We start from the raw sequence: 23,614 nt of genomic DNA on the forward strand, positions 1-23,614 counted from the left end.
CTCTTTTGCCCTTCTGGGAAGCTTACCACAAGATTTTGTCTGAAAGCTCCTTGCACAAGCCCAAGTCTGCCAAGTCAGGCCAAAGCTTTTCCTCAGCTACTTGCTTTCTTCTTTTCCCTCAGGATCATGAAATCCAGTATCTCATGGCTGCTACAGCCACAGCTACCATTAACCTTCGTAACCATTTCTTCTGTACTAGTGAGGTGCAGATCCACTGAGCACCTCCCTTATTTTGGACTGTCCAGCATCCAGAGTGAAAAAAACCCATGTCTCATATGCTTCTGAAAGCTTCAGATTGTTAGCATCCTAATGTTGCCCTTCCAGCACATGTCTGGATGGTAAAAGTCTTCATGAGACTCCCATAGCTTGTGATTGGAAGACTTCTTCCAGTTGGCTTAATACGGCTTCACCCACCTCCTCTCCTTGATCAGGCAGTCTGTGGCAAACAAGAGAGTTTCTGACTGATATCACCCTTCACTCCCTCTTAGCAGTATCGGTTCTAACCTGTCAAAGAGGGACGGCTGGCCCAAGCCACCTACCCAGACAGCTTGTTCCTCTTTTCCTCTTGTCAGATCTCTATAATGTTCTCTAACTGGATGTCTGGAGATAAAGCCTTTTGTTGCTGGAAGTCACAACCTTGCAACCTCCACCTTCGTGCAAGTCTCATCCTCCAGGGCTGCATTCCAGCATAGCCTATGGCTGTCCCTCCTTCTGGGAGCTTTGGCTCCTGAACCCACAGGATCTCTGGGAAAAACACATCATTCATCCATTTTTCTTTCCTGACACTATGCAGTCTGCTCACCCTCACATGCATTTCCTTCACATCTCTCAGGTGAGACCAGTGTCACCTCCAGCCATGGCTGCACAGACAAGCACCTGGAGGACAGTCACATCAGGACTTTCATCTGAATTTCAAGCTAGGTCATTAGACCTCTGATGTGCCAAAGCTGATTGTTCCTCAGTCAGAATACTGTGTCTTGCTGTATGCCACTGCCATCATTATGCTGACTCTAGCAGTCTTGTACTGTCTTGAGCAGCACTTCTGGGTTGCATGAGCATGCCCTTCCATGCCAACTGCCTTGCTCCTGTTTACACACCCTGTTCTCAGAGCTCCTGGATGCTGACACACCCTGAACATCAGCGAAGTAAGAACCCAGATCCAAGTCTGCTCCACTTCCTGGCAAGATCTCTTGGACAGGTAACGCTTCACACTTGTTCCAGTAGCAGTTCACTCATCTCAGAAATACCAGTTGTGCCAGAGACACACCACAAGACTCTACACTGGGGGCTGAACCATTAAACTTCAGAAAAAAAGGTAAATGAAGTGCTAAGGAGGCAGTCAATAGAGAAACATTAATGAAACTGAGCAAGGTATTGGTTAAGACCTTAAGTGGTGTGCTTGCTATAATTTTCATCACTCATATTCAAGAAAAATAAAAGAAAACCATAACATGAAAAGAATAGCCACTAGAACGATCAGAGGAAGAAAAATTACATCTTACAAAAATTAAGAAAACAAAAGGTAAGATCATGAGTATCTGAGGAATATACAACATCTTTGTTCTCAGTGTAACCATACTCTGATGTATTTGAGTTCCTTTCTCAATATGAAAACCTGTTGCTTATTTACTCTGCAAAGCAAGCAGTGTTTTCAAAATCTTACTTAGGGTGTTCCTCTTTTCCTGCAAATAATCTTGAGCTGCTCTTACTATCTGCTGGACAACTCCTGTAACGAGTAGCTGGACTGAAGGAGGATCCCAAGTCAGGAGGAGTCGGTGAAGCACACTCAAGAGTTCAACACCAAGGAGCTACAGTAAAACAAAATCCAAACCAGAAAAATTAATTACAACTTAATAATTCCTAATTGTTATGTCATTTGCACATAATGGGCAAAACCATTTCTTACACAAAAATAATTATAGCTTTTGTAATCATCACAGATGAAAGACCAAGACCTAGAAAAAAATGATTGTCACAACATGCTCACACAGTACCTGATCCTCTGCAATATGGATCCTGGCACAAGGGGAATCCAATAAAGTATGAAGTGCTTGTAAACAAGATGTAACATGCTCAACAGGCTCTTCAGGTCGTGGGGAACACAGAAACTGTATACTAACACCTGAAAAGAGCAATAATTAAAAAGAAGGTTCACCTCATCATAAAATCAAGTTTTCTCTTTTCTCTTTTGAATTTATTTATAAGTATAGCAGGTTCTTAACAACCTCAGAAAGACACGTTTTTCTCAATTCCTCCTCCTTTAAAGGCAAAGAGGTATTCTATATATTATATGTATTATATATATTATATATTCTATATATTAGAAATAGTAGAATTGTATTAACTTTCTCTTGTGCATCATGTCTTCCCCCAAATTTGGCAGGAAAAATAATAAACAGTGACAGTAAGCAACTTACATTACTGAATGGAAATCCACACTTAGTTCTAAAGATCTAAAGTCATATTTCTGAATCCTGTAATTGTAAGCGGAGTTTTATTTTACTGAACTCTTTCAAATATAAAGGTAACAGAGATGAAGACAGCCTCAAAAATTACAAACCTAATTCTAGTTTTAAATATCTGTATAACTCAGCTAAGTGTTGGCATTCCTCTGAATAAGTGATCACATCCACCTCTTAAAACTGTTAGATAACAACAACAAAGGGAAACAGTGAGTGCTACTCACAGATTAAAATCTCATGCAAAAGTCTACTGAAATGTGTTTTTATGAGGGCGTGTATTTTAATTAACTTTACAGCTTTTGTGTCTTTGAAGCATAACATTTTCTATCATCCAGATTATATTAGTGTGGAAGAGTTCCTACTCTTTTTATTCTATTACATAAATAAACTAGACATAAAACCTGTCTATAAAAATCATAATAATCACACCAACAAATATCCTATCAAAGCAATAAAGAACATGGAAGCAAAGATACAGAGAGGAGACAAAGATATTTCAAAACATTACTGTCCGGACATGTGATGCATTTTAAACTTCCCAGATTTCAAGCAAAGTGTCTTTTCTTATTCCCATACCATTTTGTACCATAATGTGCTATTACTCAACTCTAAAGTTGTAATTCTTACCCAAAATTAAGTGCATTCGATCTTTGTTTATGTCCAGTAAAGATTTAGTGGAAGGTGGAGTTCCAGGTGCCTGGTTTAACGTAACTGATGTAGCACGTTTCTGTGAATTGGGCATTGCTGCAGCAGTCTCTTCTGTTGACTCTGAAGCATTAAATCCTGTACTGTTTAGCCAAAGTGCCACTGCATGCAGTATGGGAGCCCAAGAGTTTCGGTAGTGCAGTCTAGCTGTATCAATTGTTTCTGGAGTGTAAAATGCCCCCCCTGTTAAATTAGCAAAGCAAAGGTAAATTCTGAAATTCTCTGCAAATAACAGACAAAAACTTCATACTCTAAATTTATTAGCTTATTTACTCTGGGTGTGTTTGATTATGTACATATTCAGATGTAATCCTTGTTAGTGACAGAGCATTCCAGTTCTCCTTGTAAAGGAGTAATATTAGTACCTCTCATACAAAAGTGCAATGGCCGGGATGGAACAGCAAGCAGAGAGCAAGAACGTTAGGGCAAAGTCACCAGGTCTTGCAGCATTTTCCATATAAAACACTCATTCTTAACTCAGTAAAATATTATAAAACAGTATCCGTTCTAATCTCAAGGGCTGTTTTTCTTACTGCAAACACCTTTTTGCATATGATATCAATGTATTAGAGGTGTAGAAGTATTCTTAATTCCACGAAGATGTGGTTTTAATGTTGTCTCTGATTCAGATAAAGAATATCTTCACTGAAGGTTGAAGGAAAAAAAGCACACTCAAACTTCAAACATACATTCCTATTATATATAAGAAAAAATTTATCACTTGCATAGAAACACATGTCTGCCAAATAATTTATAGAATAATTTTGAAGTCTCAGCTAAGGGTTTCTTTCTGTTTTTCACAACACAAAAATTCCAGTGCTTACCATCTGGTGGAAGCTGGGTAGCAAATTCAGCTGGTAAAGTTAAAAGAGCATAATCTTTCAGTGCAGCTAACCAGAGACGGCTAAGTGCAGGCAGCTCAGGTTGTACAAGTGTTATCAAACTGTCCGGTGGCAACTCATCTACAGTACCAAAATCATCCTCATCCTCCTCTGTGCTCTTCAAAACACGCTTTGGTTTAGTCTCTGCTTCCTTCTTAATTTTCATGGCAACAACGTACACCTAGAAAAAAACCCAGATATGAAAGTACATGCTGTGAAATCCTAGAAAGAAAAAAAGCAGCAGCTTTTCCCATGTGAAAGTAACGGATTCTATATGCAGATGACTCACCAGAAAAGGACTGTGAAAAAGAGATCTGCAATACAATTACCGTTTATTTAAATATTTTTTCGTTTATTTCTACCACTACATAACACTTAGGGGCATAAATGGCACTGACCTAAAAAAATCTGGCTACACACTTTATTCTTAAAAAAAAGTGTCAATTACTGCTGCTCTACATAAATATATTGATTTAAGTAACTGATTTCATTAAATCAATGCATCTTTACTGCAAAAATTTCTTTGCCCTACATTAACAGCTACTAGATAGAGCAACTGTCATTTTATGGGAGCAGATTAGGTATCATAAAGACATGAAGAAGGCTTTAAACGTGTTACATGAATATAAGAACATTTCTGTATTTGCCTTTGATAGATGCTATGAGAGGGAAAAAGGATTTTCAAAGATAAATATGGGAATAAACGGATATATCAGAAAAATGCAGCAAAATAAGCATTTTTAGAAAAGAAATAGAATAGAAATATGTGTCTTCACACAACAGATGCTCTATAGCAAAAATGAAAATTACAGTATGGGGTGATTAACATTACTCAGCTGAAATGTTAATATTTTCCTCTGTAATTTCAAAAGCAACTTCCAAGAAAATTTCACAAAAAGACCCCCCACACCTTTGTGTACTACTCTAAGAGAAACCAAAGTACCATTTGTGCAATTATATGTAGAGCTTTATAGCATGCAAGTAACACTTCAGGAAGCAAGGCAAACTAAGCAGTGCTAACTCTGTTTGTAAATGCTTGAAGATTTCTGGTATTCCAGCTGTTCCCTAACAATATCTACATTAAACCTGTAACTTCTTATGAACACTTTGACAAACTCCTAGTTAATTGCAATATTTTACCAGAATATATTTTAAGGTTGTTTGGGTTTTTTAAGTTTAAGAGCAATAATAAGATAGGAGGAAAATAAAAATCTGATAGGGTATGAATATATACTTTAATACAGAAAAGTACAATAAAACAAAGAAAAATGAAGCCTCATTGTAAATATGGATCAACAGAATTGCAGAAAAAGGAACCAAGAAAAATACAGAGATGAAAACATCCCAGGAGTGGAATTGTAACGGGTAAGGAGAAGTGCAGGTGCAAGGCTCACTGGCTGAATGGCCAGTGAGATGTGAGGCTGCTATTACACTGCAAAATCTTTTCAAACTTTTAAAGATTTAATGGTCAATGTTTACCTCAGCCCATGCTTTCAGAACTGCAAGTTTTTCCATAGTAGTCGCACTCTCTCGGTAAAGCTGGCTAGAAGATCCTTTTCCTGCTTGCACTTTATCCAGGGAAGAAACAAGAAGGTTGTGAACTCGGCGGAGATCATTCAGGTCACTTACAACCCCACTTCCTATCCAAGCGCTACATACCTAGACAACAAAATTTACAATCATTCTCAACTTGAAAAAAAAACAACAACCTTATAACTGAAGAAAAAAAAATCTGTAAGAAAAAAACCCAAAACAACCACCACAAAAAAAACTTATCAGCCCTCTTCCTGCTTAATATAAAAAAATCCAAGGTTTTTCTTTTTTCTCCCCAACCAAGACAACAGAATTGCTCAGGTGAGTGTTACAAAGGCTGTATTTGCAAAGCATATTATAACTGAACATAGATACGTGAAAGATATTTTAAAATAATTTTTTAATCCTCCATAGATAGGTAATAACATTTTTGTTATTCTGTTCTCAAGTGTCTGGTCAAATCATTCAGGTAATGGGTCACTGCATTCACTGCAAAGAATATATTAGACAGCAATCAATGAAAGTACATCTTTAAAAACCTACACCTCTAAAATTACATATTAAGGCTCCATTTTAACGAGAAGCTTTCAACATCATTAATGTCAACACCTATAAAGGAGTGAAAAAAAAAAAAAAAGTTTTAACTGGATCTGATCTGGAACCAACAGTTATAAATCTAAGAACAATCAATACAAGACATGGTAGACACAGCTGTGTGCGTCCACACTTTTAATTTGAATTAAATGGACCCAAACAGGTACTTAAAATACAAGCATCATACAGATCAGTGGCTCCTGTTTAGTGTTATACATTGGCATTTCTCCTCTGAAACACATTCATGCCCAGACATCACACAGTCAATACAAGAATTTTGGTGCAGCTGCTTTTCTACAAAAAGAAGGGACAAATTCTTTTAGAAGAGCTGCTTTGATTCTGGTGGTGATTCTACAAGGATGACAAACAGAAGCAAGAAACCCCACAGAACTCCAGCGGTTCAGGTTTTACAAACTCTTTTTTCATGGCATTTTTGTCCTATCTCCAATTTATTTATTTTGCTTTTAGAGAACCAGTTCCATGAAAGCTGCTGGGGAAGGGCCTCTCATGATCTGGAATGATGGACATATTCAAAGTAAAGTAAATGAAAAAAGTGTCCCAAAGGTGCACAGGACAAGGCTGCTGAAAATCTGTCTCAAATCCATATTTTATTCACAGTAGGACTAAGATCAGCTTCACTCCTGCTGCTCGGCCATTCAACAGCTCTTTCAGTAAAGACATAAAACAAAAGCAAACTCATTCAATGCAGCTCATCTCTGTCCATGTAATTTCTAGGGGATTAAATATCCAAACAATCTCCAACCATTTGAACCTGTAAGTGCACACATCCACTTTGAAACTGGTTGAATAAGGAAGATTTTGACAAGTTACAAGAAAAGTTATGTACTTTCAAATAAACTGCCTTCTTCATCTAACTTCAAATTCACAGAAACATTCTGTAAGGTAACATGAACATATTCTTTACTATGTATAGATACCAAATTATGCCATATTTGATCTATCCTTGCAAGTTTTGCTAGAAATTAAGAGTATAAGCTAACATAAAAATCACAGTCCTGCTGGACCAAGATTTACTAAACTAAATTGATACACAAAGTTATAGCTTTAAAACTGATGTTTGCATAGCTAATTAAACTGTTGCTTTAAACTACAGTAGCAATTTAGCTAAGCCACATGCCAGATACTCCTAGAGCTATGTTGCTCACAGCCAATTTAAACTACAGTAACACAAGATCACATACGAGAAAAAAAAAAAACAAACAAACATACACACACAAAAAAATCTTTCACTGAAATCTCACAGAGATTGTTGCTAATGACTATAATGAGAAAGCTCAGATCTTCTAAAATCTAAAATTGGGTATTAATCTGAATGGAAGTTTAGTACCTAAAGGTAAATTATCAGTAATCTGAATATTTGATCAGACTGAAAGGCACTGCAATAAATACATTACTATTGGTCTCATTATAGAAGACTTTGTTTTTGTTTTCTTTTAGCAACAAATGCAGAACTGACACAAGACATAATTAGTTTCAGAAAGACTAAATATTTTCTGATGTAGCTCCCTAAAAGGATTTCTGCAGTTCTGAGGAACAAAATATATTACTAGGAGACTCAAAAGATGTTGCAGAAACATCACAGCTTCAGTTTACAAAATCTCCCAGACACTTGCTACTACTTTTCTTCTGCATCCTTCTTCCAAAGAAAAGGAAATTCAGTTTGGCTTGTACTATCTGAATATTTCCCTCTACCTGGCAGGCCTTTGCAGTTATATCAGACGGTGTATCTTGGGAAAAAGCTGGCCTGAGAGCAGCTCCAACCTGTTGATAGGAAGAAAAATTTTAAAATCCAATCAAAACAATAGTGACAAAACATTCTTCATCTCACCTTGTTTAAGGCTCAAGCACGTAAACAGAACAAGCAAGACAAGATTGCCAATTCTGACTTTACAGTTACACCCTAAACTTGCTGTCTAGCAGACATTTGCAATAGTGTTCTTTAAACAACAACCAAGTCCTAAAACAGTTTTTTCCTGCTTCCTCATTGCCTTTTTAAGCCTCAGATAGCTTTGTCAAATATGTGGTATTATCTTCCTTCTGTTAATGAGTATCCTTCTAATCATTAAAGTATTACAGGGTACAATTTATGCTAAGGCTTAAGATGCCAGTGACTTTTTGATGTCCAAAGGAATAATGGTGTGAAATCAAATATTCATGGTTGGATTTTCATCACGTTCCCGTAATTACAAATGCTGACAAAAAAGCCTTTTAGGCAGTCGCTAAAAGGCAGCATTTTTCTTAAAGAGAAGGAACCAAGTCAAAGAGATAGAAGCAATGGTTACAGCACTACAGAAGGAAGAAGAAAAAGGCAGGAAGTGAAGATGAAAGCCTGCCTTTAAAAAGTATTTGTAGAGATCCTGAAGACACAGTGAAGACAAAAAGAGGTGAAAGAGTTAAGCTATGCAACAAAGTAAATTAATAACATCCAAAAATAAATCTTCAGCTGCCCACCTCCCACTCCTATTCTTTTGTAGTTTTCATCAAAACAGAAATATATTAATTCCCAAGAAAAAAGATTTATTAGATTCAGTCTGGAACTAAAACAGCATTATTTTCCAATTCCTAATTGTACAAATGAAACGCCACTCATAAAAACTAAATGTAATATTTGACTTTTAAGAATCAACAGCTACTGAATTTTTACTTTTGTCAGCTGCTAAATTACAATAGGAAGAGGTACAAAAATAAATTTTGAATAACTAAGTGTCTCTTCAGTACATTTTCATACACAAAAATCTCTTCAGAGATCTCTCAAGTTAGCAAATGTTCTCAAAGCTAATACTGGCATATTGGCATAAATATACAATTTCCTGAACTTATAAAGGAGGTCTCACATTAGCCTGATACTGCTCCAGTATCACATGGCCTGGAAACTCTGGCTCAGGAACTGATGCAAATTTCTTGATAATGTCTTCAAGAGCTTGAAGACCAGCCATTCGTAACTGGTTGCTGTGATCAGTCGCAGCCATGAATGCCATTCGAATAAGGTCAGAGAGATGGAGTACTAAGAAGTCATCTTAGAACAAAACAGAAAGGACTATTTAGTAACTTAAACGACAGCTAAAATGACAGGTATTTGTATGTTTTCCTAATTGACATGTACAAATTTTGCCTATTATTTTTCAAATGTTCACATTTAGTGTATGGAAAAAGGCAGGAAAAATGTAACCTGTTTTTCTTTCTTCTCCCCCCCCTTAAAAGTTATACAAAGGCTTTTATTCTTAAAACAACCTTAAAAATTAAGCACAAATTTTAAACAAAATAAAGTATATGATATACAGAAATTGCACCGAATAGAGTATGTAAACATGGCTGAGTAGCTTAGAAGAGAGGTTTATTAAAGCTAATTTTAGTGATCCCCCCAAAACCTACAGAAAATCTTCAAGGCAGTTCCTGTTCCGAGTCCTATGCTTATAGTGACCCCTGCTGATAAAGGAAAACCTCATCAAGTTTAAACACCTAAAAACAGTATGCTGCTAGTTCTGCTCCCAGAAGACACATTCAAGGCTGTAAGTAAGCAGCAGACAACATGCAGAAAAGAACAATACATAAAACTCAGTAGCATTTCTGAAAGGATTATTCTTCTCTATTTATTAATTTTATTTCTTTCTTTACTCTCAATTTGAAGTTACCAGATGTTGTACAACTAAGATGAAAATAAATTATTTGAAAACGTAATATCCGGGGTAAGAAAACCCACAACTTAACGAAAGTTCTACCTATTTTCAAGTCTCAAAGTAAAAAAGAAAAGTTTATCTAGCAGTTGAAACTTTTCAAAGGCATGTCAGTAAAGAAAGACTGGAAATCAATCAAAAACTACAAAGTAGTAAAGTCTGCACTTTTTCAGACCATCATAGATGTTAGTAAAATTTAAATATTTTGGAAGTTGAAGTTGGGGGGTAGAAGTTTGCTGAATTTTCCTTTTTATAACAATACCAAACACATCAAATTAATTTTAAATAAATTCAGAGATGTAAATTCTCAGGATTATTATATGTAATACTTTGAATGCTATTTCATTATTTTTATCTAGAATACAATGCCATCTCAAACTCTCCTAAAACTCTTCCCTGTTTGTCTTCAGTGGCCTCAGCCTCAATTCAAAGCAGAAACAAGATTCTCACAAAACCAATGCATAGTGCTAGAGGCAAACTGCACCAAAGCAACACAAGCAAAGACCTGATAGATCTCTGTTTCATAACAGACACTTTCAACAGCATAAGACACTAAAAATCCATTAATCCCATGCATTTTAGGATGCTCATGATATTCATCCTACATATACAAAGTCTTCATGAGCACTACAGAGGTGAAAGCAAATTATCACTATGCACCAGAACCAATACATGTGGACAACTCGACGACAGAAAACTCCCACTGTTAGAAAAACATTTCTTCACAAAACAACTATGTCATTTCTGACCTCTCAATTTTGATCCCCTAACTCATAAAAGTATCTTCAAAACATGAGCTTTAAAACTAATATTCATCACTCTTACGGATACCAAAAGAATGAACTTCTATAAAGCAAATGAGCCCACATCTTACTATAACTCCCTCCCACATCCCTCTCTTCACAACCAATGCCACAGAAATAATTACCTGAATTTATCTCTTTTTTCTTTTCTAGTACCCCCTCATTCTGGAGATGCTAAAATAATCCCTAAAATCTATTTCACTGCTACCATTACATTAAACTCAGAAACTGTTCCCAGCTCACTCTTAGCTAGAAGTTTACTGCTTCTATTCCAGACTAGAGAAAAGGTTTACAAATCTAAGGGGTGTTTTTCCAAGTCTGTCAAAATTTATACTCTCCAGCAAGCCTCATTCTTTGTGTTCATGGTACAGTAACTACAAGCGGTTATACAACCACAGTTTTATTGACTTTTGTTGGCCATTGCCTTTGTTTTTAACCATCTGAATGAAAAGATAACTGCTTATATTTTTTTCTTGATTGTGTAATCTTGAACTGTGAAGAGGTGACAGAATAAAAAATTAAAATCAAAACATGCACATTCTGTAATTACTTTTTGGGTTTTTAAGTCTGGCTGAACGAGCCAGTGCAAGATCAAAGTGCGCCTTGTTCGCATTCTCACACAGCATGATAACTCGGCACAGACAATCTGCTGCAAACACACGAGTTGCCCAACGAGGTGCTACAGAAGGCTTGGATTTATCCTCTTCACCCAAGGTAGTAAACATTGTATCATCGTCCATCTCATCCTTCTTCTCTGATTCCTCATCCTTCCCTCCTCCCACGGGAGCAGCAGTGCTCATGTCTACAACAGAGAACAATTGGAAAAAAAAAAAATCCCACTGTTACACTCCACAGAAGACAGCTAAGGATATATTCATGTCTTTCCTTACACTCACATTCAAAACAGACTAATTCTTCTGTTGAAACAAAAACATCTGAAAGATGTCAAAAGGCACAGGAATATCTGTAAAAGAAATGTTTTTCACCTCTAATCTGGGCTACATGACCCTCTATTTGGCTTAAATGATATGAAATAAATTCCTATAACATTAATTCTCCACAGATACCAACTATAGCTGAATCCCAAGTCTAAACTCCTCAGCTTTGAAAATTAATCTATTAAATTGCCAATAAACAGAGTAAGAAGATTACCAGGCTCAGAACCAAAGAATCAGCTTGGCTTTGAACTATTCAGCTCCTGCTTCAAGTAAAAGCTAGAGTGCATGTTAAACTGAAACAAAACTACAAGGTTCCATGCCACAGAACAGATATGGAGCCAAGTAGGCAGTTTATGGCACCCACAAATGTGCTTAGCATCCAAAAATTCTTTTCTTTAAGTGTGACTGTGAGACTTCATTTCAGAAAATAAAATCACTTCAAGAATCATATTAAAAAACCCAAAAAACCAAAATCCAAACAGGACAAAAAAGCGACTCACCAAATATGCATATATACTTCTACTATTCAGACAGAAGAACATAAAATCTCAGTGACAAGGTCTAAATTAGAAAAATGCCAAGATATTGACAAAAATTACTCTGGCAATAATTAGAGGAGAATGAGAAGAAATTATTGCAAGAGTAACCCATCTCAACTAAGGCATGCTCCTTAGAAAGTCTAAATTTAAGCAGCTGAAGAGCCAAGATATTAAATAAAGAGAATGAGGCTATGGCAAATCAAACATGGATGATGCCAATTCACAATAAGAGTGTTTTGAGAAAGCATCCAGGACCTTATGTAGTTGATTTGTAAATCTCTGCTTAAAAAGCAAATTAGATTTTGTTCATATGCCAGTCATCTGAATCAAAGGAGTTCAAAATGAAGTTGCTGGCTTGAAGTACAGCTGAGAGAAATTTATTTAAATACGGTTCTCTCAGATTATTTCACATATTCATAAATAAAGGATTGGACAACCATGTTAAAAACTTTAAAACCCATCCCACATGAAATAAGAAAAGGGCATGCCAACTGTGACCTCAGGAAACAAGATCTTTGTCATTGGGCAGATACATGGTAACTACACTGCATAAAGAAATCGTTGATAGCATTACTCATCAGTAAGCGTAAAGCTGGCAACATTTACAGAGAGCTTCAGGATTAAGACACAGTATGCCAATAAACAAGTATAAATGCAAGGGAAATGAGAAGTATCTGTGTCACAACCATCCTACAAGCTGAAAAACAGGAATAAGGTCTCAGAGGACAAGATCTGTGCAAACAAGTATGCAAAGCTGAACAACAAGCACAAGTTTCATCACCATGGTAACCCATCATCACATCAGTAACTCACAAAACCTCATAAAAGAAAGCTCAGGGCATGTACAGCACTATTCTTTCTGCATGGTCCTGATGTATAAAGACTAAAAAGAGTACGCCTGCTTTCACTAAGATACTGAAATGTCAGAGTAATAATTACACTGCTTCTCTGATGGAAATGCTACTTCAAGGCAGCTAACATTTTAATCTTAAAAGCAATATTCTAAAACTTAACATAACATTGATGATTTCTTCTTTCTAAGGAAATTTTAATGCACTATAATTGAAGTTCTATATACAATATAAGCTATGTCTTAACTAGGATAAGAGACAAGGTCCAAACAAATATTGCCAGAAGATGCTAATACTAAGGGCATACAGACTTTTATGTGAACATTGTAGAACACTTACCACTGGAAGCTGCAAGGACATCCTTACAAAGCATTAGCCAGTGGGACAGGTTTTCTACTGCCAACGATGAAAGCATATGTCCCAGAGTATCATGGATATCTGAGCACAACTTCCGATCAGTCTCCCGATCCAACATTCCAAAAAGGACACCTTCGAGACCTGTCTCTGTTATATTAACCCCCTGATGCCGCGAATGGGCATCTCGCCGAGAGCCAGCTCCTGGTGCAAAAGGATTAACATCTGCAAAGTGATAATAAGAAATCTTTTCTGAAATCAGTAACTCAAGTTTTAAAATCTGTAATGACAGATTAGAATTGGACATTGTATATTTGTGTGTGTATAGTTCAGGCAATGATATACCAAGATGTTATTGAATTTCTTCTGAATTAATATTAGAAAGATGTTAACACAGCAATTCATTTAATTTATTTTCTGCAAGCAAGTAACTACTCCTAGTATTACTTCAAGAAGAAAAAAACCCTCTCCAAGGTACATACCCCATGAATTTGTAATAAACCTTAAGTACTGGATTCTAAAGAATGTTTCCAGAGACAGACTTAACTTGTGTGATTTAATATGAATAAGCTCATGATTCTATGCTTATATTAAGACTGTGATGATCAACAATGTTGAGCCTCCTATTTTCAGAATAAAATGATACATGTAAGAACTGAACCAACCAGCAAAGTCCACAGGCTTTGCAGGCAAGCTACTAGCAGAATATAGCATAACCAGGTATCTCAAACAGCATATAATTAAGTCAATTTTCAAAAAAGCAATTTCAAAATACCAGAAAAAACTGTAAAATATTTCCACCATATTACACTGCATTCCCTGTTTGATTGTCAAGTCTTAATGGGGCAGAGAAGTTTCAGTCTAAACTTCACAAAAAGTTAACTGAGTGAAATTCAACAGGTAAGCAGGGATATGGTCAGAATTTACTGGAGCTGGAAGGGACAGTTTTAGGGCGGTTTTCTGTTTGGGGGTGGTGGTGGTGTGGTTTTTCTTCCCCTCTCTGAAGGCAAAGCACACATACGCACACATACGTGCCCTCAACTGTTACAAAAAGGTCACCCAGAAGAAATACTTACTGATGCCACAGTTTTCTTTGTCTCCAGCATTTTTCGCTAAGCTCATGGCATATTCACATACTTCTGCTGCTTCCCTCTGAGCAAGCTGTCGTAAACATGCAACTGCAGCCCGGCGAAGCAGCAAGTGGGAGCTACACAAATGAACCTAAAAATCAGAACCCTTACAGGTGAGTGAACTGCTGCACCCTCATCAATAAATCAGCACAGCTAAGAACTAACAGTATTCTGCTTTTCAATTATATGCCCATGTGTGAGCTGCTGGGAACCAAGCTCTTTACAAGATCTTGAAAGTTCAGAAGTAAGAACATTTTATAATGCACAAATATGAAAATAAAGCTATTATAACGTATACAGAGCTAACAGCTGTTATCTGGTTAAAGAGGTAAGAGCTTAAATATTGGAACTACTGCTCCAGTGTGATTTAGACTAATGCTGCCTTCACATCTGTCATGATCTTCAGTACTACTCAACCTCATATTCTGTTACAGCTGTAAATCACATTCTTTCAAATAAAAAGCCATCATCAGATACACCACACAACAGCTATCAAAAACTTTTATTTCAAACTTGTAACAGCATTTATAGCATGTTTTCATAAGTGCCTCTCAATAAGACACCTTCAGACTTCTTTGCTAACCAACACTGGCTTCTAATTGCTTTTGAATCACCTCAAGTATGAGCAAATATTTTTCTTATAGAAGATTTGTACATGGTCCCTATTTTCTTGAGGGGAAGTAGCTGCACAGAGAACTGTATGTTTTTCCACACTGGAAGAGATTAAGAGTGCTCTTTAAGAAACTGATTCTTTATTTACCCTGGGGAATTTGTTTTTAATAAACCGAATACACACTTGCTTTCTCAGTATTAGGTTATTATGTGGATGGAAATTGCTTTCCTAACTGAAAGGGCTGTATAGTTCATAAAGCATTTTAACAGTAAATCTTTATTCCACATATGAATATACAAGATTTGAGTCCTGAAAAAACAAGCAAACTTTAAAGAACCTCTAAATATCACACTGAGGTTGTTTTAATGGAACTAAAACACAGAGCATTTGGGGAATTTAATTAATGGAAAGAGTATTTCCCATTTTAAGTTACAAATCAAACAACCAGTGGTTTTGAAGCCAATGCGGGAAGAAGAAATTAAACTAGATTATGGAAATGTGTTGTTTAATTTTGATACCTGGCATTCATTTCATTCAAAAGTGAGTTATAAAGCAATGAAGACTTCGTTAACAGGGGAGGTAAGACAGACTTTGCCGATGTATATATGTATTTGCAGTATAAATAAATGCACTAGACAATTCGGAGGAAAATTTATCAAACTAAGTATGACTTGGAAATAAGTAATATGAGAAAAGGAAAACAGCTTTTGTTAGCAGAAGACCATAAATGGACAGGAAAAAGACAGCAGAAAACCCTGGGAAAAGTTTTCAAAACAACACTAGTCACTGCTGTATGAACTGTATTGTCTGTAGTACTACCCACTGGTACTTAGAGAGTAAATGGCTGTATGAACTGCTTGTCACGTCATACATAGTATTGATACAAAAGGGCCTACCTACTTTTGGGTACACAGAACCCCTTTCATGCAAAATTTTGTGAAAGGACAACTGACATTCTGGGCATACACTGCACTCCTAGAAGTGCTCCAGAGTCTGGGCGGGGGGAAGCATGGGTCAGTGCAGGGAGGGAAGCATGTAACAATGAAAGGATGCCCTAGGGGAAGTCTGGATGGCAGATGAAATAAAAGGTCCAGTGTTGACATAAGTAGGATTGCACTCCTCCAGCTAACACAGAACCACCAGTTCCACAAAGACTGACACAAAGAACTTTGCAAAACATCCAAGAGACGTTAGGGGGAAGCTTTTTAAATTTCTCAGTATTGCACTACTAAACCATCTAAAAATATTTTAAAAAACAGTAGTAATAATAAAAAAAAACCAACCACCTACACCAACACACACCACCTTTCCTCTTATAGTCATTATTTGGTATGTTTTGGGTTCCAGCCTCTGCCTCACTCCAGGCTTAGGCCAGGACTTGCTGACAGAACACCAATGAAGGGAGAAAGCAACACTAACAGCAGCAGCACAAGATTTTGAATGTCAGCATCTACTATGCCAATAGTGGTAAAATAAATCCAAAATCTACTGCCTTTCCCCAATCACTCACTTCCCTCTGTGCATGCAATCAGTTGGAGGAAACAGAGTATTTCAGCATCTTTTTACTCAGTCATATTATACATAAATGCTTGCCATCTTGTGCTATCTAGGGTGAAAGAGAATTAGACCCTATGATTTCAATTTGGGCAGCATTCTGAAAAGATCTAATGGCTCAGGGACAGATTTGCACTCCAGTGTTTTTGCAAACATGACTTGCTTATTACATATAGGCATCCTTGACATCTTGCAAAGTACTTCTCCCGTCCCCTGATAAGCACATACATAAAACTTTGGGGAACAAAAGAGATGCATTTTGTACTCACACAAAGACTGGGAACCAGACTGGACAGGTTGACGTGCCGTGGTGCAAACATATGAAGCTGCTGAAGGCAAGATATGGCAGCTGCCTGAACAAGCGAGTCTGAATGGTCTTGTGTGATTGCACATCCCACCAAACAGGAAGAACGGATTGTGGAAATTGTAGCTCCGTTACCTAATGATGTAATACAATATCCTTAATACAGCACAATTTTTGTATGACAACTGTAGACTTTAAAACTCTGAGTAATAAGAATTTTTAATGCTTCAAAATTCACAGAAAGCATTAAACTTTTCCAAATTCCTACTGCAAATTAGTATCTAGAAAACTACAGAGTGTTTCAATATCTGTTTTTTAGCTCAGTTCAACAATGTCCTGTCCAAATGAAATTTTGGATCAAACATCTTCAGTCAGAAATATTTTGAGAATATCTTTCAAGGACATGAAACTAGTAAAATTATCTGAATTTATATTTTGAAAGTCTCTTTTATTCTATACATATGGGCAACATTTCATACACTGAACCATTTCCTAATATCCCAGACAACACTTAAGCTATCATACACGTATGCAGGTGATTTTAGTTAGCTCCACTGGAAGAGTTGCACTGCTCTAATAGGACAAATGTTCAAAAGAACAGTATTTAATCTGAAAAATAATCCCATTCTGTATTTTAAGAATTAACCTGCATCAAACTTATAGAAAAATCTTGAATTACAGAAAAATTTAACCTGCAGAAGACACTCTACATAAGTTGGTTTTTTATTTTAAAAGTTAATGACACTTCAGATGAAAAGCTTAACACATAGCAAGCAGTTACACAAGTCCAATTAAACCATATAAAATTTTTTCATAATTAGAAATTTAAGTCCAGTTACTTAAGAGTTAACACTTCCCTAGTGACTGGCTTTCTGGCACTGCATCAAAGACCATCCTAAAAATATGCCTAAAAATCCCAGTTTGACCAAGTTACAAATCTGTGGTTTTGCCATCTAAAAACCAGAATTTCTTGTCATGACAAGATCTTATTCTCTACAGTACGGGTACAGCAACTTAAGAATATCAAGAATGAGTGGAAATGACTTATAGTTCACAATATTATCAACTATGTCAAACTTAAGCTCTTGCCACCAGTTAAAAATAAAATCAGCAAGTGTAGAAACAGTGGAGGCAGAATCTTGCCTCTTGCCCCACTTACACACAAAAACACACGCAGCAAAACATATGGCAAGGGTGTTTTTCATCTTTAACAAAAGATGCAAATTTACCATTAGCCAGAACACCATACATCACTGCAATTTCTTTACAGAAACCTCAAACTGCAGTCAAAAAAGCCCCAAGCAGTCATAAGTAAAATCAGAAGTGAGGTTGCTTGCAGGACTGTAACTGAATTTGTCACCAACCCCCCCAACCTGCAGCAAACAAAAATTTACTTACTTTCATTTAAGACCGCAATGTATTATCCTTATACAAATTAGATTTTTTTGGGTTTTCCCTCAAATTCCCACTAACCTTGCAACTCAGGCCCAACAGTAGTTATTATAGCTCCAAGACATCGGCCTAAGCATTGATGTACTTCTGTATGCGATGGTGGAACAGTTAAGAGCAGAGTCAGAACTAGGGAAAGCGTTGGCTCCACATATCCACGGTACATTGGCCCACTAGAATCTACTATCAAGGCAAGCGAATGGAGAGACCAGGTCTATCAAAAAAACAAAGGAGTATTTTACAGTAATACTTTTAGGAAATGTAACAATTTTGTATGCAGACCAAGCCTAGCTCTGTATGTCCCTGCTTAAATATGTCTAGTTAGCTCTCTGACTCCAGAAGTGTTTCAAAGGTCCCAGAATCTCAAGCAGTCACTTGAGAATTTAAGTATCTCTAGCACACTCTTTGGCTATCAGCAGTTTTGGGGATAATGGAAATAAAAATTATAAAGAACTTGAGCAAAAAATAGTTAAGCACTTTGAGGAAGAAAAATACAAACAACACACCAACTCTAAGGAAAAAAAGAGTGACTCTTTAGACAGGAGAAAGAGAGAATCATTCTGCTGTAAAACTGGATATAGTCTGAAATGGGCAGCTGACAAAGTTCTTAGTGGGGAGTGCCTTTGACATTCCAGCAGAAACGGATTTTCATGACAAGTTGAAAGGTTCATATGAATTTTCTAACAGTACTGTTCATCATCAGTGTACTACAGCATGAGAAAAAATGGTGAAAGATTAACCTAAGTTGCAGGATAAGTAAATAACAAAAGAGCAAAATAATTTGTTGCAATTGTCAAAATAAGAAGTGGACAAGGAGAGAGTCTTTTTGGTCACTGACATTTCATAGGAAATAAATTCCCCTGACAGACTTGAAAACATTAGCTATCTCTCCATAATATTCTACTAAATGATCTTATTTCAGAATTTCCTTCCTTGAATATGAGATGCAATTGCACTGAAAAGACTAAGTTAAAAGAATATTATGGTTACAAAGCTAAATTCTCAGGAATAAGCTGGAAAACCTGCCTTTAAAAATGGTCCTTTTTAATCCTCTCTGATGCAACCCCAAAATCATTAGCACTAACAAACACAAAACTACTTGTACAGTACTAACCACATGGTAGCACATTACAGCTTATCATTTCATTCCTGCAAGTTTCCATTACTGGCATTCCCACACAGTTTCTGTGTATCCACAACAATCTGGTGAAGGATGAGGTTTAAAAGCTTAGCTTTCCACAGTGGCCCAGTGTTGTACTCTCAATAGAAAATAAGATAGGTACTCAAGTTCCACCAGGGCTGCCCCTTTATACTTCATATTTTTGTTTTGATAAAGAAATAACCCTTTCCATTTTTATTTTTTTTAAATGAACAGTACACAATTATATGCCTCAAAAATACTTATACATGAAGTTACATATGCAAACTGAACTTTGTCTCACTTTATTTAAAGTAAGGAAATTTAAAAGAGACTTTAAATTGTATTTATAGATTATTATTTTTAAAACATTATCTCCAAACAAAACTAGGCTTGTTTTCTCAAGTGATAAACTTGATTATTTTGATTCTTTTTTAATTGCTCTGAGGAACAATCAAGAAGGTACTCTAGTACATATTCTATCAAGTTAACAATTTAAATCAAGATGGAAGTACAATTCTGTATAGTTACTGGGGGATTCAGCTTCTCAATCTGTGTCTATAAAGTGCCCCTACTCATGGGTGGCACACAACTTCCTGCTGCTAAAGCATAATAGTCAGTCACTGTTTTAGATAAAGGTTTTCCATGCAGCAACTTGTGAAAAGAATGACAAAAAGTTACCTGTTATATCATGCAATTACATCATAATCTTTGAAGAACAATAATTACAGATAAAACAGTTGCTTTTACTCAAAAAAGGTTTGTTTAGTTTCGGGTTTTTTTTCTTCTGAAGTAATCCTTTTATTCTAGTGCTTTCATTGCTGGAGAAAAAAGAATTCAGAACTTTTCCCTCTAATATTCAACTTCTTATTGCAAAGACAGATGTACTAGTCCATCTAGCCCTCTCTTCTTTTTACATCAGAAGCCACAACCAGATGCTTAAGGGGAGAATAAAGAAAGACCAAGACAGTGACCCCTCCAATTTCTTCTGGGAAAATAAAGACAGCATATTCTCCTAACTTTCAAGTATTTTCAACTTAGGAAGCTTTCTGTGCAGTGTTTATACATATTCAGAAACTCCAAAGGCACTGCTCTTTCAGTGGCGTGTTTAGTCCTCTTTTTACTCTACCAGCAACTTCTAGCAGTCAAGCCATCCTCTTGTGAGACTCCATCTGCAGTCCCTACTGGACAGAAACCCCTCCTCACCTTTGCCTTGCCTTGGACTTGTCTCCTACTAGTTTCTCTTCGGTACCCTAACTGCAGTTTGGCTTGCAACAGATTTTTACTGTCATAATATAAACCTCCAAAGATGATGTACTGACTTACTGCGTTCACAGTATTACATATCCAGAAATTACTTGGCAAAGAAAACTACTGTTTATCACCTGAGACTCAGTAACCCATCACCTGTTAACCATTAGCCAGTTACTAAAAACTTCAGTTTAGGCAACTAAAGTACATCTAACACATTTTGCTTTACAATTACAGGAAGTTAGGAATATGCCCACAGTGAATTATTCTGGCTCAGCTGACAAGCAGACACTTGGCAGTCTGAATTAATGGTGACCACTTGCAACTGCCTCCGTAACAGTGAGGTTACATTTCAATTGCAGAACATATTTGGGATATGGTACTGTAAGAGTTTATAAGGAAAGTTCCACTTTCTTCACACTCTCTGGCACGTGCCACATTCATATGATTTGGCTTACATGTGACAATCTCCATTACAGACCATCTGAACAGGTAATTTAGTTTTTAATTTCAATCCTGAACATTTTAAAGTAGTTTTGTGGTGATTGTGGTTTTTACCTGAACTTCGGGAGAGGTTCCATCCTGTGCCAAAGCCAAAAGAATACTGACGCTAGTTTTCAGATGCTGTCCAGAACCTATTCCACCAACATACCGATGGAGACAGCCCAGAGCTAAAGAATGGCCCGTTCTTGATACAACATCTCGAGCAGATTTTAACCTATCAATGTTTAAATAAAAGGAAATAATGTAATTCACTCTTTGTTAGAAAGAACCCTTCAAGTACCATAACAGTGCAAATGATTAACAGAATTTTGCAAGCCACCTCACAAGATCTTGAGAAGCCTTAACAACAAAAGAAAAAACAATGTACTTAATCTATATTGCTATTAAACAGGATTACATGTGAGGCAAGTGGAAAAAAAATATGTTTTAATAGTTATTTTCTTTCTTCCTGGTCAGAAATTGACATTGTAGATGAAGAAGAGTTTTGCAAGTGAAAGAATATAGGAAAACCATCTAGTGTTTACCAATGTTTCATAGCAAATCAATTCAGAAAAGTCACTGCTAGACCAGTGCAGTGAAAAGAAATCAAGAATGTAAAAATGATAACACATATTGAGAAATGACAAAGAAATCCATAGCTATATCTTCCACTGCAAAGTTAACTGAATAACTTTTTAATACAGCAGTTTTCTTTTACAGCTGAGTTCTATGACTTTACCAACAAAGCTTTTTTTTTTAGTGTTTTGTTAATGAAACTAAAACAGCATGAACAGCATTCTGAACGACCTAGTTGTATAGGCAGTGACTTGTTTAGTGTTTTCTACAATATCTCTGCTTCTGAACGCACATCACATAATTAAAAGTTACATAAAACCTTTCTGTGGTGTGGGGAAGAGAGAGGAAAGGATATCCTAATTAGACCAAAGATAGATTTATTTTCCTGGTTGTCTGTACGAGAGGCAAGTATGCTCTTAGCCATCAGCAAACAACCAAGTAAATGCAAATTTCAAATATAAAGAAATTACCTGACAGGGTCAACAGACTGGCAACCATTAACAACTTGAATCTTAGATAAAAAAACAAGGAAACGGTCCCAGTAATAAAAAATCATGGAAAGATGGTAAGGACTGTGTATTTTACCACAAGATGAAATGATGGAAAAATTTGAATTAACCAGAGGTAGGAGAGCTGGACTGAGGTTATACGCATGCAGCCTGGCCAGCCAAAAACATGGGCTGCAGCCCTGAGACAGGTGCATTCTGATTCACAAATAGGTTGATGTCTTAAATTTAAGCCAAACATTAGGAAACATGTTGTCTTGCTATACCTGCCAGACATCTTTCTAAAGACCTCAGATTAACAACAGAATACAGAAAAAAAAATATGGGCCAGTAGATGTTAAATCAATATGTAAAGTGGATTTTTTTTATGACACAGAACCACTATCACACAATTCATATTACAGACACACAGCATAAGCTGCATTTATCCATCTCAAGCAGTTTAGTCACCTTCAAGTAACTCAAGAAATATTCACTGGTATCATTTCACATTCCAAGCAGTTTGACAACTCATCCTTTATTCTTGAAAGAATCACATTTAAAAAAAAAAAAAAAATCAAAGAGAAGACTAGGAAGGTTTGTTAGATCTACATAATCATAGCAATAAGCATGAAGAGAATAACCAATATGGTATTTAGTAGGAGTCTTCCAAGCTAGGTTAAATTCTATTTTTGTTTCCTTTTCTGAATCAAAACCAACTTACTTATCAAAACTGTATTGAGCCATTCTAGCAATGAAAGAGGCTTCTCCAACCACTTGAGCCATTCTGCCAAGAGCTTCACCTGCTGCACATCTCAAAATAGGGTTAGGATTATCAAGGGCACCCATTACCAGTGTTAGAGCAGATTTGCGGACTTCTTCTGGTCCTAACGTGCTTTTATTCTCAGCTAAACCCTACAGGAAAAAAAAAAAAAAAAGAAAAAAAACATTCCAAAGCAAGGGAGAAAGGGAAGATAAAAGAGAAATTTTACTATATTTAAGATATTCAATTAAAAATTATGCTCTTTTGATTAAATTTTTGGTCATTTATCCTATAATATACCGGTTGAAAACATTTAAAACTCAGAATCAACAACATACTCAGCCCTATGTTTACCAACACTCTACCTATTTCTCACACAGGAAGATCTGTTGCACCAGTCTTTTTTATCAAATGCATTACAGTGCTACCTGCACCCAAGAGCTACTGAACTTGAGATAGCTTTACACAGGATACCCCAGAAAAAAAAAAAGATAAGATTTAAAAAAAAAAAAA

General features: G+C 36.3%; 1 protein-coding gene across 2 annotated transcripts in view; it reads right to left on the reverse strand.

Moving 5' to 3' along the window:
• The window catches only part of HEATR5B (HEAT repeat containing 5B), a 61,361-nt gene that overhangs the window by 15,747 nt on the left and 22,000 nt on the right, over positions 1-23,614 (reverse strand). For both annotated transcript variants that reach the window (XM_026845098.1, XM_026845097.1), the window contains exons 18-31: positions 23,063-23,253; positions 21,353-21,512; positions 18,430-18,619; positions 16,922-17,091; positions 14,432-14,576; positions 13,341-13,580; positions 11,224-11,475; positions 9,031-9,212; positions 7,889-7,957; positions 5,528-5,707; positions 3,992-4,229; positions 3,090-3,350; positions 1,995-2,122; positions 1,664-1,808 (exon numbers count right to left, since the gene is read on the reverse strand). In XM_026845098.1, the coding sequence (XP_026700899.1) occupies positions 1,664-1,808; positions 1,995-2,122; positions 3,090-3,350; positions 3,992-4,229; positions 5,528-5,707; positions 7,889-7,957; positions 9,031-9,212; positions 11,224-11,475; positions 13,341-13,580; positions 14,432-14,576; positions 16,922-17,091; positions 18,430-18,619; positions 21,353-21,512; positions 23,063-23,253 (2,551 nt within the window). The remainder of the gene's footprint in view (positions 1-1,663; positions 1,809-1,994; positions 2,123-3,089; positions 3,351-3,991; positions 4,230-5,527; positions 5,708-7,888; positions 7,958-9,030; positions 9,213-11,223; positions 11,476-13,340; positions 13,581-14,431; positions 14,577-16,921; positions 17,092-18,429; positions 18,620-21,352; positions 21,513-23,062; positions 23,254-23,614) is intronic.

This window comes from Athene cunicularia (genome assembly GCF_003259725.1).
Source record: "Athene cunicularia isolate RWA chromosome 3 unlocalized genomic scaffold, athCun1 chr3_part1, whole genome shotgun sequence".
In the NCBI taxonomy this organism is placed as follows: domain Eukaryota; kingdom Metazoa; phylum Chordata; class Aves; order Strigiformes; family Strigidae; genus Athene; species Athene cunicularia.